At 47.3% G+C, this 19,188-nt stretch overlaps 6 protein-coding genes across 6 annotated transcripts; all 6 read right to left on the bottom strand.

Annotated features, from left to right (window-relative positions):
* Positions 1-217: 217 nt before the first annotated feature.
* F4812DRAFT_471494 (uncharacterized protein) lies at positions 218-819 on the bottom strand (the record flags this gene model as incomplete). The annotated part of the gene is made up of 1 exon (XM_047939097.1): positions 218-819. The coding sequence occupies one exon, from the start codon at positions 817-819 to the stop codon at positions 226-228; it is 594 nt and encodes a 197-aa protein (XP_047789743.1). The 3' UTR covers positions 218-225.
* Positions 820-1,795: 976 nt separating this feature from the next.
* F4812DRAFT_459534 (uncharacterized protein) lies at positions 1,796-2,659 on the bottom strand (the record flags this gene model as incomplete). Its single annotated transcript, XM_047937563.1, has 1 exon — positions 1,796-2,659. One exon carries the CDS (start codon positions 2,657-2,659, stop codon positions 1,796-1,798), a length of 864 nt encoding a protein of 287 aa, XP_047789742.1.
* A 988-nt stretch (positions 2,660-3,647) lies between these two features.
* On the bottom strand, positions 3,648-4,789 carry F4812DRAFT_471490 (uncharacterized protein; the record flags this gene model as incomplete). The annotated part of the gene is made up of 1 exon (XM_047939096.1): positions 3,648-4,789. Exon 1 carries the CDS (start codon positions 4,530-4,532, stop codon positions 3,648-3,650), a length of 885 nt encoding a protein of 294 aa, XP_047789741.1. The 5' UTR covers positions 4,533-4,789.
* Positions 4,790-5,455: 666 nt separating this feature from the next.
* On the bottom strand, positions 5,456-6,190 carry F4812DRAFT_459532 (uncharacterized protein; the record flags this gene model as incomplete). The annotated part of the gene is made up of 1 exon (XM_047937562.1): positions 5,456-6,190. The coding sequence occupies one exon, from the start codon at positions 6,188-6,190 to the stop codon at positions 5,456-5,458; it is 735 nt and encodes a 244-aa protein (XP_047789740.1).
* A 281-nt stretch (positions 6,191-6,471) lies between these two features.
* Positions 6,472-8,723, bottom strand: F4812DRAFT_396212 (Ferroporti-1). Its single transcript, XM_047932168.1, has 3 exons — positions 7,180-8,723; positions 6,625-7,111; positions 6,472-6,553 (listed from the first exon to the last, which is right to left on the bottom strand). Exons 1-2 carry the CDS (start codon positions 8,179-8,181, stop codon positions 6,659-6,661), a joined length of 1,455 nt encoding a protein of 484 aa, XP_047789739.1. The 5' UTR covers positions 8,182-8,723; the 3' UTR covers positions 6,472-6,553; positions 6,625-6,658.
* Positions 8,724-12,787: 4,064 nt separating this feature from the next.
* Positions 12,788-18,630, bottom strand: F4812DRAFT_451262 (Ion transport protein-domain-containing protein; the record flags this gene model as incomplete). Its single annotated transcript, XM_047936184.1, has 3 exons — positions 12,788-14,557; positions 14,614-16,989; positions 17,047-18,630. The coding sequence occupies 3 exons, from the start codon at positions 18,628-18,630 to the stop codon at positions 12,788-12,790; spliced, it is 5,730 nt and encodes a 1,909-aa protein (XP_047789738.1).
* Between the last annotated feature and the right edge of the window lie 558 nt (positions 18,631-19,188).

The following is a 19,188-nucleotide window of genomic DNA, read 5'->3' as shown; positions in this document are numbered from 1 at the left end:
CCAACCTAAATTGTGGACGTGGATTATGTTTCTTTGTGCTATTTTAACCAGGGGGGATTCGGGGTCAGTAGATCGGATCGGGCTTGCGAAAAAAGCATTCTTCTATCTTGATAATTTGCCTCTACTACTAATACTACTACCTCTTTCTTAATGAAACCTTTCGCATTACAAACCCAAACGAGCTATTTGTTTTAATTTTCTAGGTACCTTAGGTACTTATCTGTCTTAAGTGGGTATCCGAGCCTTGCTCTTCTTGCTCCCAAACGCCCTCGCTAGCAACCCCCTAACGCCCCCGGGTCCCCATTCTTTGTCCCAAGCGGCGAGATACGCTTTGCGCTCCTCGCGCGCCTGCTTTCGAGCAGCTGCTCGTGCTTCCGCCTCCAGGGAGACGGCGTTGCGTTCGCTCGTCATGCGTAGGAATTTCCCTGTCGTGGGCGGCGGGCCGGTGCCGCCGGCGAGGAGCCAGTAGGTTAGGGGCAGGGGTTGGTCTAATGCCAACTCGGGGTCTTTTGATTGGGGAGTTGCGGGTTCGGCGTTTGGTGGGGGAGATGGAGGGCCCTCGAATGCTTCGGAGGTTGGGGCTGGGGCTGGGGGTGGTTCTGGAGTCTCTGGGTCGGCGACCTCGGGGGGTGGGTTTGAGGGCTGGATGTTGCTCTCTAAGGGAGTCTCAGGTGCTGGTTCTGCGCCGTCGCTGCTAGGCCCGGGACCATCCGGCTGTGTGTTATCGGGTTCGGGGGCTGCGCTGGTAGGACTGGCGTTATCGTGGGCACCGTTGGCGTTGATGCTAGTGTCGGCGGCAGATACAGGTACTTCAGGCATGGTGCCGGTCTAGTGATAATAACATACATGTATACCTAAGTGTAGGTAGTTCCGGTAATGCTTTATTATTGTGTAAAGCCAGATGCCATGAGATCATACTGTTACCTGAGCAAGTAGGAATATTGGCAAGCCTTGGGGCCGCAAGTAGGAGAAGGCTTGTATATATATTAATGAGCATGATGTTTGAAAATTATATATGATGATATCATAGTCACCATCTTAAAATAAGAGTCATGCCTTACTGCGATAGCCACTCCTCTAGTCTCTATGACACATTGCTACTTTTTTCAGATGAATGTAATGGTGTTTCATGGGTACCTGTCATCTAACTAAATTATCTGAAGTCTCGACTCTTTTCCGGGGCAATGAGATATTAGCAAGGTGACTGATACCATAATATGAGATGAATAAAAGCACACGTCTAACTCATCAGATCTTCTATCGTAGTACATCCTACAAGCATTGAGCTAGTAAACGCTGTCATTCAGGGGTAGCCCATATCACGTGATCACAGCAACGACCAAGGTCTACATCGCCGAAGTGCAACACAGATAATTGGGGGTTATATATTTCAGCAGAGTCCCGTCATTATATCTCGTACAACCAAGAAAGCAACATTTTGCGGCTTTTCTTTCCCTCTTCCCCAACCCTCCCCCCAACGACACATAAGCAGACTCTTCAACGGCAACCAATATTCCTCCAAATTGTATGTTCAGGTAGGCAATTTATGCCATATACTGTCACGTTGGGTGTCTGCTGTACTTGCGTGTCTCAATGGACATTCGCACAAGGAACTGTCAAAGCTCAAGAACTACGAAAACCAAGCCTGGAGTATAGATGTTAGCATGTATACCTAGACAACGCGATGTTTTTGTAGGAGGAACTTACAGACGCACGTTCAAAAGCGGGTTTTTCACGATTTAAGTCATTCCCCAGATGACCTATGTATCGGAGTGGCACAATCACGAACCCAATTTTAGGCTCGGAAGGTCCCAGTCCAGGTCGTCTCCACTAGGTACCTCCCAGTATTATACACCGACTCGGCATGCGGATCGATAGCCTCGTTGTGGCTTTCGAATCCCACAGACCAGGAGTCCGGATCAAGCTTAACTCTCTTTGCAGGATGCTTGATCGAAGCAGGTGTGTCTTCGACCATGTGACCTTCACCCGTGGTATGGGTAAGCCCCGGGCTTCGGCTCCCCTCGCTTTGATCCTCTATGATTGTTTCGATTTCCGAGTCGCTGTCCCAGAGAGCACGAGCTGCTTTTCTCTTTGGGAAACGTGACCAAGAGCCTGCATTGATGATTTCCAGGACCGGTACAGAGTTAGAGTCGCTCTGGTGGCTTTCCTCGCGGTCGGCCAGTTTGTACAATTCGTCGGCAAGAAATCGACGAACCGGGTCCTTTCCATCTTTGCTTTTGAGCGGCAGGGTCTCTTTGTAGAAAGGCAGCGGGCCGATGCCACGACCCGGACCTTTGCGAGAGGAGCGAGTGGGTGAGCCTTGCGCCATTATGGGCTTGATTGGCGGATACGCCGTTGTGAAGTTGTCCATGAATAGCTCTTGCCATTCAGCATCTTTGCCTGCAGTGGTGCTCATGCGATTTGATGTCGGTGAGTCGAATGACGATGGGCAGCCCGGTCGTAGGATAATACCACTGTAGTAGTCCCTAGGTATTCCATCGCCGGAAAGCGATGTAAATCCGAGCTTGCGTCTATCGTCCATTTCATGAGCCACCGCGAGAGAGAAGCCGTCTTCTTTACTTAAACGAGTTTGAAAGGCATTTAGCTGGGAGTCAGGTGAGGGAGGCGGCGGCGGGTGGGTCCTTATAATAGAAGGCATCTTAATAGATGTCCTTGTACTCTCTAGGGGCCGATATAGATAAATCGGTTCTTGGATTCTGACGGATGATCCGTATCGATTGAGATAGAGAAGATTCGGAAGTCCAAGAAAAAAGTTGTTTCTGGTGGGAAGAAAAGAAGAGAGGAAAGCTAGAGAGATGTGGGGAAGGCCAGATATTGATACAAATCCCGTAGGAGGTTAGAATGGTGGGCAGCGCCGCCGGTCGTCATAACAGACCCGTATATCACCTAGGCGCGTTCTTCGTAGCTGGTCCGCACGTGAAGCAAACAAATCTACTAAGCAACCTCGGGGCGGCTTGTTTTATAGGAAAGGTTGCCTAGTGTGTAAGTGCGCTAGTAGCTACGTCAAAGAAATACCGAAAATTCGCGTGGTTCGCAACCTGACCTGGGGTTTTAGAAATAATGATACGATAATTCGCAAGTATCATGCATAGAAATAAATATCGTATAAGGTACCTTATATATATAGTGAAAAAAGGGGGGTGTTACGAAATATAGTATGGTGGTTGGGGGACGCGGTAACTGGTTTGTCATTCATTCATATGCGTAGACCCGAAACAGGTCCGTATCATGAGTATTATCTCCTATCTGGGTAATTACCTAACTGTTAGAAGACGGGTCCATGGAAGCCGGTTTCCGGCATGTCATCCTATCTCATCTCATCTCATCTAGCAAACCCCTCAGACTCTACCCCAGTGCCTACCTAAGCTGGGTACCTAAGGCTAGTATACTATACTAACATGCCTGCTGGCCTGCTACATAGGAAGCTCGATAACTCATTTAAAGCTAGAATGGTACAAGCCATGTCCTTCTGCAGAGGCTGGGTGGCTGGAGCTAGGGTAATCCTGAGGTCGTTAGTATACACAATGGTCAATAATATCAGGTTTAGCAACTCACCCTATTTACTTGGCATCCAAATTGAGTTCAAGTGGCCATCGTTCCCGTGCTCGAGATGTTCTCGAGATTGCCTATTTTGGTTCATCTTCGTCTCTGGCGCTATGCTGCGGAGGGGCTCCAGGCGGAAGGCTCACAGGGTGAGCTCGCAAAGGGTGAACAAGCGGTGGGTAACGAGGGTACTTATAGTTGACGAAACCGCCATTTCCAGGGCTTGGGGATATCTTCTCTGTACGCTCGTTGAGTTGCTCCTGACGGACTGGGCTTTGACCACCCTTGCTCCACTCCTTTGAACGGGCAACCGATTCATTACCACTTGGATTGTCATGGCGGATCTTAGCATCGCCATAGAGACGCACATTTCGATTCTCAGTAAAACTGCGCGTGTGTTCTTGTGAGGTATCTCTACCCGGGATTTGGGTACCCAACGGGTTATTGAGGCTGTGAGTATGGCCCGTAGCGGAGTCGACGGATTCAAGATCGTAGAACTCATTTTCCAGGACTCGTCGTGCTGGGTCCTCATTGCGGGCATCCATGGAATTGTTGTAAGGAAGGATCGAGTTGAGGTGAGACCGACGACTTCCACCACGCTTAGGGGGAGAGGGCGACGCGGGCGACGTGATACGGATGGTGGGTATGAAACTAAAGGGATAAGTAGATCCCGTTTGCTCCTGCTCAAGGCATCCCGGGAAAGCAGAACTGTTTCCAGAGGTGGCTGTAGGCGAGTCGAAAGGCGAGAGTTCTTCATGGCGATGAGGACTGTTGTCACCTCGAATTCGGATTCCCTCGTAGTGGCGACTCAGTAGAGCACGGCTGGCAGGTGAGGCCGGCTCTAGGTTTCCATGATCAAATTCTTCATCGTTGTCATCCAAAGAAAGGGCACGGAGCTGAGTGATGTAACTTGGGATCTCTAACGGACTCTCAGGCTTGGGGGAGGGGGTTCGTGGAGGAGGATACATGATGACGGATGGTTAGAGTAAGTGCCTAATGTTTACATAAAAGTGTATCAAAGGTAAACCACGAGAGAACCCGTAAGATATATCTTAGTGGTATACCTGTTGTAGGAGAAAAGGAGATATAATACTTATTTGAGATTGATGTGGGGGAGGAGAGGAGAAATCCAAAGGCGAAACCTTGCAACGCGACAATACTAAATAATTCGATGTAACTAATAAGTTTGGAATATCGAATATCTGTAGAAGGGGTGCGAATCAGGTAGAACGGTCGAAAAGTTGAAAAGATTGTAGGAAAGAAGGAACAAAACGCGAATAAGTAGGACGCGACCGCGGCGCGAAAAAGGCAACAGTAAGAAAGAACTGCAAAGAACCCAAGTGGCCGATACACACACAAGTAAGGTACGAATGAATACGGCGAGTCACGAGGTTTGCACAAGAAAAGGATACAAACAAATTTAATGCACCAGGCACTTTACCTAGAAAGGAGATAAAGTGAGTGATTCTAATAACTTAACTGGTCCATATACCAGAAAAGTGCAAACACCAGTGTAGGATACCTCCATTGGTATTGCCTTATGAGCTAATTACCTTAGGTACTAAGGCATACTTGTAGTACGCATGATAGGGGCTGTAGGCGCGCAAGATTCCTGTAGCGGAAGTAAGGGGCTGATTATATTAAGAAGCTTTGTCGGGGCTATGGCACAAATTTCGAGGGCGCAAAAAATAAATGTATGTAGTCATCTGCTCATAGTAGGCCAAAGTCGCCAATCTTGCTAATAGTTATTACAGGACTCGAGCATTCTGAACGGTCACCTGCTAGCCGAGTATGTGTATATGGGATCTAGGTAGGTATTGAGCATACTATGCATACTACTCTCCGTCTTCGTGATCCGTGGTGTGACTAGATCTCATCCCGCCGCACTCTTTCAACTCGAGCCTGAATCTTCTCCGTAGCGGGCAGCGCAAAGTTGATGTACTCGCAGGCAGGGAAGCTGCTGGGAGGCGACAAGGCCGTCATTGGTAGCAGTATCCGGATTGCACAGTTTCGCCCGTTTTTTCACATGTTCTTCCCCCGTAGCGTCTCCGTCCACAATGCCAACCATTTCCCGCCAGGAACGCCAATGGTTCCCGCTACTTTCCCCGTCCTTGTCTGTGTCCATAACCGTGCTTCGTTTTTGTGGAATAATTTCGTTACCATGGCTGAGAAAATTAGGCTCGCAGTGCAGATCTTCAGCGCGTGAGAGCTTGTATAGTTCAAAAGCGAGGAACCGCTTGCTATTTTTGAAATGGAACGGCTCGTACGGCTCGTCGATTTCGCCATCGGTATTTTTAGAATTTGAGAGGGTCTTGGGGAACATGGGACACGGGCTACCGTATGAAGAAAGCCGGTCAAGGGGACACTCGATAGGAACGAGATTTGACGTCCGTATTAAGAATTGCCTAAATTCGTGCTCCTTGGCGGATGTGCTTTGGAAGGCGAATGTTGGGGAATCGAATGGCGATGGCTGCTTTATGAGCTGGGCACGACGATCGGCGGATGCTAATTCCGGTCCTGACATGCATTGCTTCACGGTGATCGGGGATTCCACGGAGTGGCGCCGATAATGAGCAGTGCGTGGGCGCTGCGGCTTAGGAGAGGGTGTTCTCGGTGTAAAAGACATGGTAGAGAGTAGCTTTTTGTAAGTAGCTTTTTGTAAGTCGGAATTAAGTGAAGATAATTCTGGTCGGTACTGATAATTTAATAGTGAAGGCTCAAGAGAGCATGGTAGTAGGATGGGTACTGTTGATGCCTGAGAGAATAGTTGCGAGTGAAAAGTATGCAACATTGTAGAAGAGTACAGTACGTTGGAGATTAGGCCTGATAACTATATAGTTCATAAGTGATAACCGAGAAAGAGATTTGTCGAATTATAAAACACGGGGCGAGGTAAGAATGACTGAAAATAGTTAATGGAGTAAGTCTTTAGTTAAGGCAACGATATGTAGGTTGTTAGGGAAGAAAAGGATCGCGGCCTATCGTAGAGCTTAACCACGAGAGGTGCTTAGTCGTTAGGACCAGACTTAGGTAACGGTGGGAAGGTTCTTAATGGCATACCGAGTGAATCCTCTCCCATTTACCCCTCAGCTATTCACCGGCCCCGTTCATTCACACATAGGCCCTGAGTTAGCTTCTCCCAATGAATTAGGTGGCCCCTCTGGCGACGAACCCAGCCGGCATACATTACCCAGCTGATTAGTACGGAGACCAAGCTCGCGAATGCTAGCCATTTGTACTGCTCCGTACGTGGGAAAGCTATAGCCGCACCGGCGCCGAGGAGCTCGAATATATTTACGACAGAGTTCTCCGTACCTGCAAAGCTTGACCGTTGGTGTTCCGGGACAAGTGTTTGTGTAAGTTGCTGGGTTGTGAGGTCGAAAACCCATACTCCTAGCCGTGAGAAAGCTAAGAATGAGAACAATACGACACTCCAAGCTGCATTAGGCGGAACCTTTTCACCAATAATCCTCCGAGCAATAGCAATGAGGTTGCTTGCCCCATCTTGCTGTTCCGAGATTGCCCATAGCGCTAGCACAACCGGTACCTTCAAAATTCGTAAGTAGGCATTCAGACAGAAAGAATCAATAGAATCACACAAGACTAGTGACATACTGTATTTATGATTTGCCAACTTATACCCCAGAGCCCAAACCGCTGCAACCCTATCATGGTTTGAATATCTTGGTTTCCATCCTGCTCGCCAGTAATCAAGCGAGCTCCTGACTCGTCGTCTTCGTCTGCGGGGTAGGTAGAAGCGTGATGGTGCGTCTTGCCCATGTACTCGATGCCTCGGGGGGTAATGACTGTGCTGCTTATCTCGAATACGGAACCTATAGCCCTGGCGATTGTAATTGCATTGAGCGAGTAACCTATGTTGATTAAATATGTGATAAAGGTGGCTCTCCAGGTCAGCATATTGAAATGTAGAAGCGCTAAAGCAACAGACGGGATCCAGACGGACGTGCTAAAATACATTTCGAAGCCGTGAAAGTACTGCCGAGTCTTCGATATCCATGATCTTGATGTCTCTTGCGTTGCTGCCTCTGGACGTGAGGCTGGTACGGTACGTGGTGCTTGTAGCAAATGACTGCTATTCCACACTCGCTTCGCGGAGAAGACCTCGATTGGAATGCTAATTAGGCTAGTAAGTGCCGTGAATACTACACCGAGGCGGATAGACCCGAGGATGGAGATGACAACTGAAATTAAAATAGGCGAGATTAATTTGCAGACAAGGTCGATCCTTCTCATAACGGCGTTAAGGTGAGTTAAATCGTAAGGGTTACCGGTCGGGGCAGCAATAGAAACGACCCAATCTCGCTCCATAGAGATGAGATTACCGGACGCACTTAAGCGTTCGACAATACCGAACGTCACCGCGATGGCGAATCCTATACCCTTAAGGACGGCGTTCGTGGGCAACACAAACCTGGTTTCGTGTCCTACCAGGTCCTCTTGGCTCAATATCAAGATCCAGAAAAAGGAGCCGAGAATCACCGAGCCGCGGTTGCAGATGATGGTAGAGAGTAAGGTGCGGAGTCTACTGGGAGACTTCTGCACCCATCGTCCAACCGAGCTGGAGAACAGGATCATGGCAAAATAAACTATGATCATGCTGCAAGCTTGTGTTAACAATGAGCTACCAGAGATTCAGCACAGCCGATCAGACTTGCCGTAGCGCCGCTGCTACAAGGGTATCAGGATATGCAGCCGCCGTGAAAAGGACCTGATAAGATGGTGAGGTAATGAGAAGTTATTTCATCTAATCGCTTCTTCCGGGGCGACGTACTGCGGCAAATTCATAACCACGAGCATTCCATGTCGAAAAGGCATGGCTGACGTATAGATTCAGAGCTTGTGCCCGGGTGAGGCCATTCGGAGGGACGCCGCCATTTCCGCCTTGGTGGGATCCCTCGTCGGGTAGCTCGAAACTGCTCTCAGTGCTGGTGTCGCTATCCATTTCGCACTTGGTCGTGAGAGTGAGTTTTAGTTTAGACAGTTTGACTTGAGCGTGGAAGCGAACAGCGACCAAGGTATTATATTATTAAAATATTATACTAAACCATTAGGTACTCTGCTGGACAACAGCTATAAGCTATGTATCAGCTATGCAAGTGTTTTACTTTTGGGTTACAATGAATTGGCTAATGGGTGAGTCAGGCCGAGAGGAGATGTATATCATTGGCGAATGCCATAACCTTGACCGATGATGTTATCTTCTTAGCGGGGTCCCCAACCGGGATAACACCTGGTCTGCTTCTTATTCTATTGCATAGGAGGTATATTATGAAAAGCATAGTGTAGTACTTTACTTTGATCAATCTTCAAAGCCGATAGCATAGGATAAACAAGGCTTTTTTTTATAATTGATCAATAAACTTTAGTCAAAGTGTAGGTATATTCCAATTCACAAACAACGAAGGATCTATGTTTGTCTTATATATAGGACCGGGAAACATAAGGATATTAACGTCGCAAAGCTCATAAACAGATCAAACAATTCAGACAAGCATATGTAATTTGGAGAAATTTCAACTTGCTTGAGCAAGCTTCTTCTTATTCATTTCCTCGTAAATATCTTGGAAAAAAAAAATCTCTAAAAACTGCCTTATCGACGAGAGCAGTAGGTCAGTTATATAACTCCGAATAAACCCATCCTGGGGCGCCATTAAACCCCAATTCCGTCCCATCGCCTCCCGTGTGCTCCGCGAATTGCGTGATATCTTTTCAAGTTCTGTCTTGTCGTGTCCCGTAATCGTTGGGGAAACGTACTCAGTCAATAAGCCCTGTCCCATCACATCGTGCATGACCTAAGGTCATCAGCGAAACGCCTCCAGGGGTCCCCATTTTTTAAAATATGATTAAGTTGCGCATCTCATCTGGCCGTCAAGGTCTAAAATAATTGTTCGGCAAAAAAGAATAAAAAATAAAAAAGCTTGAAAACCCCCTCGACCCCTAAAGTTGGAGGAAGGTGTTTGTCATAAGCTTATGTTCAGAAGTTTAGGGATCCCATTCGCTCTTCAACGCCGCCCCAGTAAACGATGGGTCTGGGCTCGAGGATGTTTAACTCAGGCCCGGAGCTCCGCTTCTCTTCTTCTAGGTCTGCAATTGACGGTTGTCTGAATAACACAGCGTTGATTGTGCTCACTGGCGATGAGGAGCTCGAGCTGTCAGACTGGTACGAGCTTGTGGAAGTGGTGGATGCCGTGGAGGAGCGGCGGAAAGATGTTCGGATACCGCTAGGGGTAAAGCGGGATCGGATGGTCTGGAATCGTGACTGCATCTTTACTGGTGATTTGTTTTGATTGATAAATTGGGATCTGAATCGTTTGAAATGGGTTCGGATATTCCGTCGTGAGGCTTGGCTTGGTGATCACAAACGCGTAAAAATGAGGCTCAGCCTGTGAGTTTGAAGAACGTAACAAGTGAATGAAGGGCTCAAAGCCGGCTTTGGTTCAAAAAATAAAAATAAAAAAGATGGGACGATCTATTCTAGTAAGAATCGTGAATAGAACAAAACAAGCAATACTTGTTGGGCGGTTGGGTCTTAGAGGAGGAATGATGCAAGAAGCAGACACTACAGAGGAGTCTGGAGGAAGAAGGAACACTGATGAGGTACGGTCCGACGAAGTTTTAAGTAGTAGGAGCGCGGGAGGATCTACACTATGACTCCAGCCTTAAACCAAGGGTTGTGAGGTTGAATACGGGATGGTGCAAGATAGAGAGGAATGCGCATAGTAAGGAGTCGATATACCATCAGATCCACTTTAGATCATGGGTTTGAGGGAACAGGGAGATAGGACAAGGACATGACAAGTGATGTTACTTCGTTAAAGCACACAGATCTCCGCTCAGGGGCTGAACATCAAGACTTGGTTTTAATGCGACAAGGACTTAGGTTAGGTACCAGGTAGATAGGTATTTTTTGGTGGCTGTATTCAGTACACTTGCACAAGAACCGCATTTACATACCTAACCTAGTATGATATGTCTCATGTAGCAAGTAATTGGCAGAATCGATATAATCGATAGTATGGTGCTTGCGGTAATAGCTGCGACCAGAAAGGTAACGGATGGTAGGACACGATAATACACGATACCAACGAGATTTTTGCGGTACAGCGAAAAATGGGTTTCGCGTATCGTCAGCAGTGGTGAAACAGACGAATCTTCTTCGCAACCCCATCTTGTTCTAGGCTCACTTGGTGAGATAACAATGTCGTTGTCTCGTAGCCCTGCTACCGGAGTTTCGCACCATGACCAGCCAAATTGTTTGAACTGGGCAAGCTAAGCAAGGTGGCTGTGGAGCGTGCGTGCAGTTGCAGTGCAGTCTTTGGGTTTCTCATGACCGAAACGGGTAAAGACGGTTCTGTCCAAGGGCGTATGATCGCCAACCAGGATTTAAGGGCTTGCTGAAAATGGGTTGGTCGATGATTCAGGTTGTTTCATAACAGGCATGACATAGTCAATCTATTAAAGACAGCATTCATCATAGATGCAGAGAAAATATGCGCATCATGACTAGTTTCGATTGTGAGAATGGGGTTTTCAAATGGCTGCTTATTATCGATTGGTGATAGAAGAGATCTCGAATTCCAAAGGCAACGAACTAATTCCATCGAACCCGAGGGTTGGAAATTTATCACGGTGTTGACAATGGATTATAAGCGATAATGAATTCTATGTGATAGTCGAATAATAAAAGAGTCAGGGCTGCCCGTAATCCTTACTGCGTCAGAATACGACGGGTGAGAAAATTGAGAACCGCGTTCCAGTATTGAAGATGTTCCAGGTCGTTGAAATTGGCAGGGAAAACCGCGATACGGGCAATATGCGGGTTACACACGGACCTTTATCTGCATCTACATCTGCATGTGGCACAGTGGCACAGTGGCACAGCAGCCTACCTAGGTACATATGTACATATGTGCATACATAGTAAAACCCCTGCCCTTGGCGTCGCCTCAGGAACGTAAAGACGGTAGCTGACGCAGACTCTTATCCCCACACTCATGACTTACATCCTTAGAGGTGCCTAAGGACCTATGCGAGTCGGAGTCTCATTTGGAATTCATGTGTGATAGTTTACTTCTCTATCTAGCCTCGCTCTAGATCTTAGAGCCCTAACAGATACAAGTAGTCAAACACCTGCATGATGATGATGCTATCTCTACCTGTATAATGCACCCGGGATATTTGGGATCTAACTAACACCGTAGAACATAGTAAACAGTGAACGCATGTAATATGAAGCAAGGTTTGCCTATTCATGGCGTTGACGAATAACCCCTTTGTTGATAAACCCCTTCAAGTGCCCTAGAACGCCTGCTGACTTCATCCAAGTCATTCCTGCTCCGTTTCGAGCATCTCTTGATATACCGCCCTAACGTACCCTGAATCTCGACATATAAAGGTATTTTCAGGTCCGTAAAAGAATCCGGCCCCGCGGCATGCCTCTTTGGGTACATGCTCTTTTACAATGTAGGTACTTAATGTGATTGTTGTATGAACGAGTAATCTCATCGAGGCCCGCTCCAATCGGAACGCCGTACCGACCTCCGTATTGTTGCGCTTCGTCTGATGCTTTCAACCCAAGCAGAATCATCAAGTAATTCTCTGACTTGAGCCGGACTTACCGAACTACCCCGTCTACTATTGTCGCCTGAATTCGTTCCAGGATCTTGCAATTCGAAGCTAAAAGCAGACGCGTGGGAACGTTGCCCTGGCATTGACGGGCTCGCCCTCGGTAGGCTTAAGGGATGCGCCTGTGACGAGTCGTATGATGATATATCCGCGCCAGAATTCCAGCTCTTGTGTTGCGGCCGGGATTCGTAGGATACAGCAAGGAAATCGGACGTACCACTAGCAACTGGAGTTGCTATTGTAGTACGTTGCATTGCTGTCCGTTTACGGTCGTCCTCGTCATCAACAAAGATGTCAGGCACGTCTAGCTGAGGAATTGCTGCCATCCGCCCAGATCTCTTCTTCTCCATGTGTTTCTTGAATTGGCGAGACCAATACCTAACCTTTGCGTCAGTAAAATGGGTTCCCCAAAGATACTGTTGAAAAAAAAAAACGTACACTGTGTCAAAAAACCCGACAACAATCCTTCGTCGAACCTCTTCCTCAACTCGTTGAAGACGTGCGCGACGACGCAAAAATTCCTCGAGCCTGAGATATTGTTAGTTCTTAGTTAGTCAGATCTTGAAGGGAATGCTTATTACCTTAAACTCTTGCTGTCACTGATAATCTTATAATGCGCCATAATCATCAGGACTGTTGTGAATGATATTCCTTGGACAGGGTCCGCAGAAACCATCACTTCCTCATAAAAGATATTAAATCGGCGGCGCCTTTCTTGTACTTTCCGAACATCGATCCTCGAGAGCCTCTCGTTCAGCCTCTTAATGTCCACCCCCTCACCTCCATTACTGGTAGTAGCGATTGACGAATGCCTCATATGCTTCTTATCGTTGCGAACGTCTTCTAAAATCTGCTGAACTGAATCTCCGGAATCGTATATCCGCATTTCAAAAATACCAGAGAGCTCCCCTAATAATCTTGGAAATGCTTCCTTACTGATGAAGCCTGACCCAGCAGGGTCGACACTGCGCCATGCCTCTTTAAATCTCCGTATTTCATCTCTGTCAAGGTGCGCCATGCCGCTTGAGCGCTGATAGACATAACTGAAACTCTCGTATATGAGCGAGATGAAGAGGTTGACAAAAATATACATGCTAATGAGATTCCAAGCGATGAATAGAAATCTAGCCCAATTAGTGCTACCGCAATCGCTGTCAAGGAATTCGCTACTGTTGACGCAGAGCGGCGGCATGATATTGGCGTAGTCTTCCATAATCTGGTTCCAACCTTCACCCACGCTCATACGGAAGAGCAGTAAAAGAGCGTTAGGGACAGTTCTAAAGTTGATGTTGATGTCTTCATTCTCCCCAAAGCGGGTCAGGCTGAAAGTCTGCGTTAATGCTATTGCAAACACTAGGAAGAATACCAGCCACGTGGCAAGTAGATTGAAAATGGTTGTAAGACTTGCCGCCGCTGTCTTGAAAAGCTGATCAAGCGCATCATTCCTAGGGATGAGAAGGAGGACGATGCTGACGAGGAAGTATTTGTGGATCTGAGTGAAAGTCTGATTCCCATAATTGGCAATTAGTAGAGCGGAAGTTACAAGAGAACCGGACACGCATATCAGTGAGTAGACATCCCATGAACTTCTTCTGAACCGCTTCCAGCCAAGACCAACGATGCGGATAGCGATGTTAGCCATATAGAATAGCGTGAATAGTAGGAATATGGCGTCTCTCGTGATAGACCATTGTTCTGGTTCGGGGTAATATTCCAACATCAACAAGATCAAGTGGAGGACTAACACCACGGTGATCGCCGTATACCACTTGCCTCGCTTCTCGATTGCTCGCTTATGACACCATTTCTTCCATTTATTATTCTCCGAGTCGTTGTAGGAACTTCTCGACGGTGAGATTTGACGTAGAAGCTTCCTCAATTCAAGCCACGATCTCTGTTCAGCCGTTAAGAAGGCGACACCGGTCTGCTCAGTGTAGTTTCGCATGAAGACAGAGATGAACAGGGTCAGCACGAATACTGTGCTTAGGAGGTTGAAAACTACGAAGAACATCCCATAACCCTGAGCTGACATTGCTTGCGGTTGAAAGCCACGGCCAGTAATTGCCTGAGTAGCAAATGATACGTCGACCCAACCCTCTTGCGAGACGATTTGGAAGAGAATAAATAATGAGGAAGCGAAGTCGTCGAATTTAAAATAAGGATTATCTGCAACGCGAGGGGCGAGTATTGTCCAGTTCGGACTAGCCGGCGCAGTTTCAAATTCGCCAAAGCAGTCAGATAGGTGCGTAATATCGTCACCGTCATTGCATTCCAACAGTTGTCCATTGAACAAGTTCAAGGCATATATGGCAAATGGAATTAAGAGAGACAAGGAGACCAGCGCAGCCTAGAATATTAAGTTAGCATAACACTCAAAAGTATTTGATACAAAATTTGACCTACACTGATAATCTTCCACCCAGCTACTATTATTAGGGAATGAAAGGTGTCTCTTGCACTGTTGCTAATGTTAAGTAGACGAAGTGCCCGCAATGCTTTGAAAGCGCCGATAACCCTAGAGACGTCCCCGTCATGGAATAGGAGGGTAAGCACATTAATCCACAGTGTGATAAGAACCACGCCATCTATGATGCCCCATGAACTCCTATAGTAGGCATTGGGCGTGAAGAACCAACCATCTGCAATGATTTTGATTGCTGCCTCCACCGAGAAAACTATTGCGAAGCCCAGGTCGACCCAGACAAACCAACTCTTGTATCGGTTTTCTCCCCCATGTACTTGGAGATATTCTTTTTGATACAGCGGTGTAGTAATGCAAGCTAGTAACACCATGGCGATGATAGCAGCATAGATGAACACCGTAAATCCATACAAGGCAAACTTGTTTGGTTCCACGCCATCAAAGCGCTCGTTACCTCTTCCTGGCCCAACGAGTCGTTGGCAAAGCCGGCGAATAGGGTTTTGTGGCGTGAAGATGAAAAGCGAATTATTATACGTAGGATGACGGGCAAGATACTCGCGTTGAGCTTTACGGCGTTCGGCAGTGGCAGACACAGCTTGACGAGCCATCTGCCGTGGATCGAGGGCGTCGTTAGGAAGGTTAAACCGGATGTTAGAATAGAACGGATTCGGCTCCTTGCTAGTAAATAGACCACGAATCCGGCCCCAAATGGAAGACATAAAGCCAGGCCGAATACCCTCACCAGCGACCCCTTCTTGTGGAGTAGAACTACTGCTAGATTCCTGGTTTAATGGGGCCAGCGAATCGTCAAGGAATTCTCGGACGACGGCATCTTTCAACAGCATCTCCATGGTCGCTGGGCCGTAGTCCAACGGATCTCTTTGCTTGGACTTCCCCAAGGTGAAAATATCCGAGAGCGTAATATTAGTGGTTGCATTGCTGCCCAGTTCCTTGCGTTGCAAAAATGCCTTAACTTGCTCCAGCCGCTTCTCATCTTCCGACACGTCAAAATTCTCTTGAATGACAGCAATGAACATATTAACGATAATGAAAAATGCGAGGATGAACCAGCCGATAAGGAACATTGCGCCATACCAGGACGTGTTGTACTGGGTGGTGTACGACGTTACATCGTAAAGAATATCTGTCCAGTTCTCACTTGATAGAATTTGATACATGCCGAGGAATGAATTGAAAATATTGTAGAACGATATTCTGACCAGCTCACCACCGTCGTCATATAATGGCATCTCTCCACGAAAAAGTTGGACAGCGAAAATGGCCATTATAAAGGTGATCAGGAACACGAACATCATAAGGTTTGCGATACCCGTAGCGTTTCCGAGGACCAAGAGGATCAATTTCCTAGTGAGCGGTAGGGCCATAACCACACGATAGGATCGTAGGATTTGGAATATCGTGAGCCACATGTATGTTTGACCGCTTTCTACGATATGGGGGATGATTATTATCGTATTTGCAAACGCTAGAAAGAGGTCGAATAGGTTTTGGTAGCTCCGAGGAAAGGCTCTCCAATTAGCCGCGATTCTAATGACGATTTCGACATCTAGGAGAGCCGTCACTAAGATGCTATTTGCTTGGATAAAATGTGCTTGCGTGGGTCTCATATCCGAACTTCGCCAACCCTGAGCAAAAAGCTCTTCCGCGATGAGGAACACCCAAAACAGCCGTGTCTTATTGTATATCTTCTCGAATGTTGAGATCCTACGCAACTCTTCCTGGGAATCGGAAATTTGAAAGTTATCGTCCGCTGTGAAAGCGCTGGCCTTGCTCTCTTCTCGGATAACCTGGAACGATGAGGTGATCACAGCAATGAGTAAATTGGTAAGCCACAGCATCATGATCATAATACCAGCGCCGAAAAAAAGAGCTGCCGGGAGGAACTCGGAATAGGTGGTGTAGTACATAAGATCTGACCATGTATTGGCACTCATGATTACAAAAACTAACTCCAACGAGTGATGGATATTGTTGAAGTTGACAGTGTCGTTGAATGGACTTGATTGCTCGAGACAAATGGAATGCCGGGGGCATATATAACCCTTAGGAGTACGGGACGGACTTTCGAGATCCTGCAATGTGCCCGGAATCGAGCTTCTAACCCAAGGTCGTTCTGTGCCATTTTCATCGAGATACCCGCCACAGAATTGCATATCATTTGTATACGACAGGGACATATTATCGGGCTGTGAAGGATCCAGCCAGACACACTGTCGGTTTAGACTTGCTTTAAAGCTTTGCACGCCGATGATGGCAAATAAGAGCCAGAAAAAGCCTAGAAGGAAGGAAACCCGAAGAAGAAGTGGTGCAGCCTTCTTCAAACTTCGCAGTATAATCTAGCACGTGAGTTAGAAATGGCAATTCTCAGAATTTCTCCATGTGAGGTAGCTTACCGCTGTTCCGTTTGTAAGTGCGAGTAGTCGAACAATTCGAAGACAGCTCAACATGCGAAAGATAAATAAATGCTTCTGCGTTTCGATGCCCGTGATGCTGAGGACGAAAGCTATCCAGAAGGACACGACCGCAATAAAATCCAATCTGTTAAACCCGTGCCTCAAGAAAGCTCGGCGAGCTAGTTGCATCCTTTGCTGTTCCTCGATTGTCTCGGGCATACTGCTATGCATCATAGTGAAGGATCGAGCAAATGTAGAAGGCCCATAAGCCGGCTCTCGAGGAGTTTTCACAGATTTCTGACGTTGGGGCCGAAAAACAGCATTATACTGGTCCGATATAGCCGCACGAATTCCTTTCTTTCGGTCAATGGTGCTGTACTCTTCAGCATTTAGTATAAAGCCAGATACAATTATCCGAGCTATCGTCTCGAGGGTGAATATTATGAAGAGGATAAGAAGGGCCCAGTTCGTGCTTGAAGAGGGGTCCCAGAGAGGGGGGCGCTCATTTCCGGGAAGATAGACATTGTTTGCAGCCTCGACAGCAAGCAAGATGGCTTGGAGCACAATCAGGAGGAGGAGGAAGGGTTCCATGTATGGATTCACCAGTATATCGCAGAGCTTCCTCCTAATGACATTATCGGGCCCAAAAATGCCTAGAGAACGTCCTTTCAAAGGGTTCGGCATTGGCCCTTCACGCCGAGGAGGCAAAGGAGTTTCCGACGTAGTCCACCCGGGCTCGCCACTCTTCTCAGTATTCGAGTAGACTTGAGAAGGGTATGATGTGTCAACACCTAGTTGAGTGGACAAATGACTTGGCGACGCTCGGCCATCTGCACTAGGTGATCTTGATCTCTGCCGTCTTTGTTGCTGTTGCTCAAAAGTTTCCCCTTCATTACTGATATTAACAACACGCTGGGACATGGCCCTAACAATTGACCCAGCTCTATATAGGGCATCGGCCGTGCTTGGCATTCGCGAGGTCCGATTGTCATTTGGCGCGAGAGAACTGCCGTAGCTGCGGTGCTTCGAAGGAAATGCATTCTCCAAATCAAACCCCAACATCCGGGGAGAGCGTTGTGGCGAGCGTGAATTGTCTATATCAGAGACCGTCTGGAAGCTATCTCTCGGTTGCGTGTCAACTTGCAGGGTGGGCAAAGCACCGGCGATCGGCTGCGCAGCAGACGTTAGGGGGGAACTATCGGATTCAAAGTAGTCTACGTGAGCCGTTTCATCGTAGTAGGGAGTCTCGGGGGTATATCGCTGAGCGGGTGTCGAAGTATCTCGAGGCAAGGCCGGGGCCGAAGGTTCGATTCCCGGAGGTAAGGCGAACTGAAGAGCAGCAGCATCTATAGGCGAAACGCCAGGACTCGGGCTCAGGTCGGCATTCTGATGATGCTGCTGGTAGCCATCCCAATACGTCGAAACACCCAGATTGCGACCCGCAGATCCCCTCTGTCCCTCGCCTTGCGACTGGCCATCATGTTGACGTTGCTGTCTTGCAAGATCCTGTAAGGGGATGGATTGGGACGAAGCTGCGGAAGGGTTCTGTTGCGAATCTCGAGGCGAAGTGGTAGATCTAGTCATGGTAATATAGTGTCATCCAGATGACACCAAATTAGATATATGTATATACGAGAGAAAGAAAGGGTAGACGTCAGGGCACAATACGCAAGTAAGCGCACCGGCAAGACGATTACTTGGTCGATATCAAGAGCATCACATAGAAATAGGCAATTCGTTTCGAATGGTATATCGAGACCAGAATCCGGAGAAAGGATACGCCAAGCCAAGATCGTTAGAGAAAGAAAAACAATATGAGGTCGGATTTGAATGAGAGACGTGGAAAAGAGAGTATGAAACACATAAAAATCAGGACGCGTGGGTCGCAAGTTGCGGGTTGCGGGTTGCAGATCAGATACAGAAAAGACAGAGAGGGAGAGGGAGAAGGACATGCAAATTGATAAACGTAAAACATAAATGTTGCACGAATTTCTATCGAGTGAATCTGGGGACTAGGCTATGGGTTGCTGCTATGGGCTGCCATAAACCTCGACTTCTAAAAAGAAAAATTCAAAATTTTAATTTTTGTTGCTGCAAATAGGGAGGCTATTACAGTATAGAATCGAAAATCAACGTTAAATC

This window comes from Daldinia caldariorum (genome assembly GCF_022478825.1).
Source record: "Daldinia caldariorum strain CBS 122874 unplaced genomic scaffold F4812scaffold_9, whole genome shotgun sequence".
Classification (NCBI taxonomy): Eukaryota; Fungi; Ascomycota; class Sordariomycetes; order Xylariales; family Hypoxylaceae; genus Daldinia; species Daldinia caldariorum.
The sequence above is the reverse complement of the archived record's forward strand: the minus strand, read 5'-3'. Positions and strand labels throughout refer to the sequence as shown.

Excerpts from the sequence above, each read along its gene's own strand:
- F4812DRAFT_396212 (XM_047932168.1), bottom strand. The coding sequence starts at position 8,181 with ATGATCATAGTTTATTTTGCCATGATCCTGTTCTCCAGCTCGGTTGGA. Across the intron at positions 7,112-7,179 it reads GTTGGCAAATCATAAATACA|GTACCGGTTGTGCTAGCGCT; the intron begins GTATGTCACTAG and ends CGAATTTTGAAG.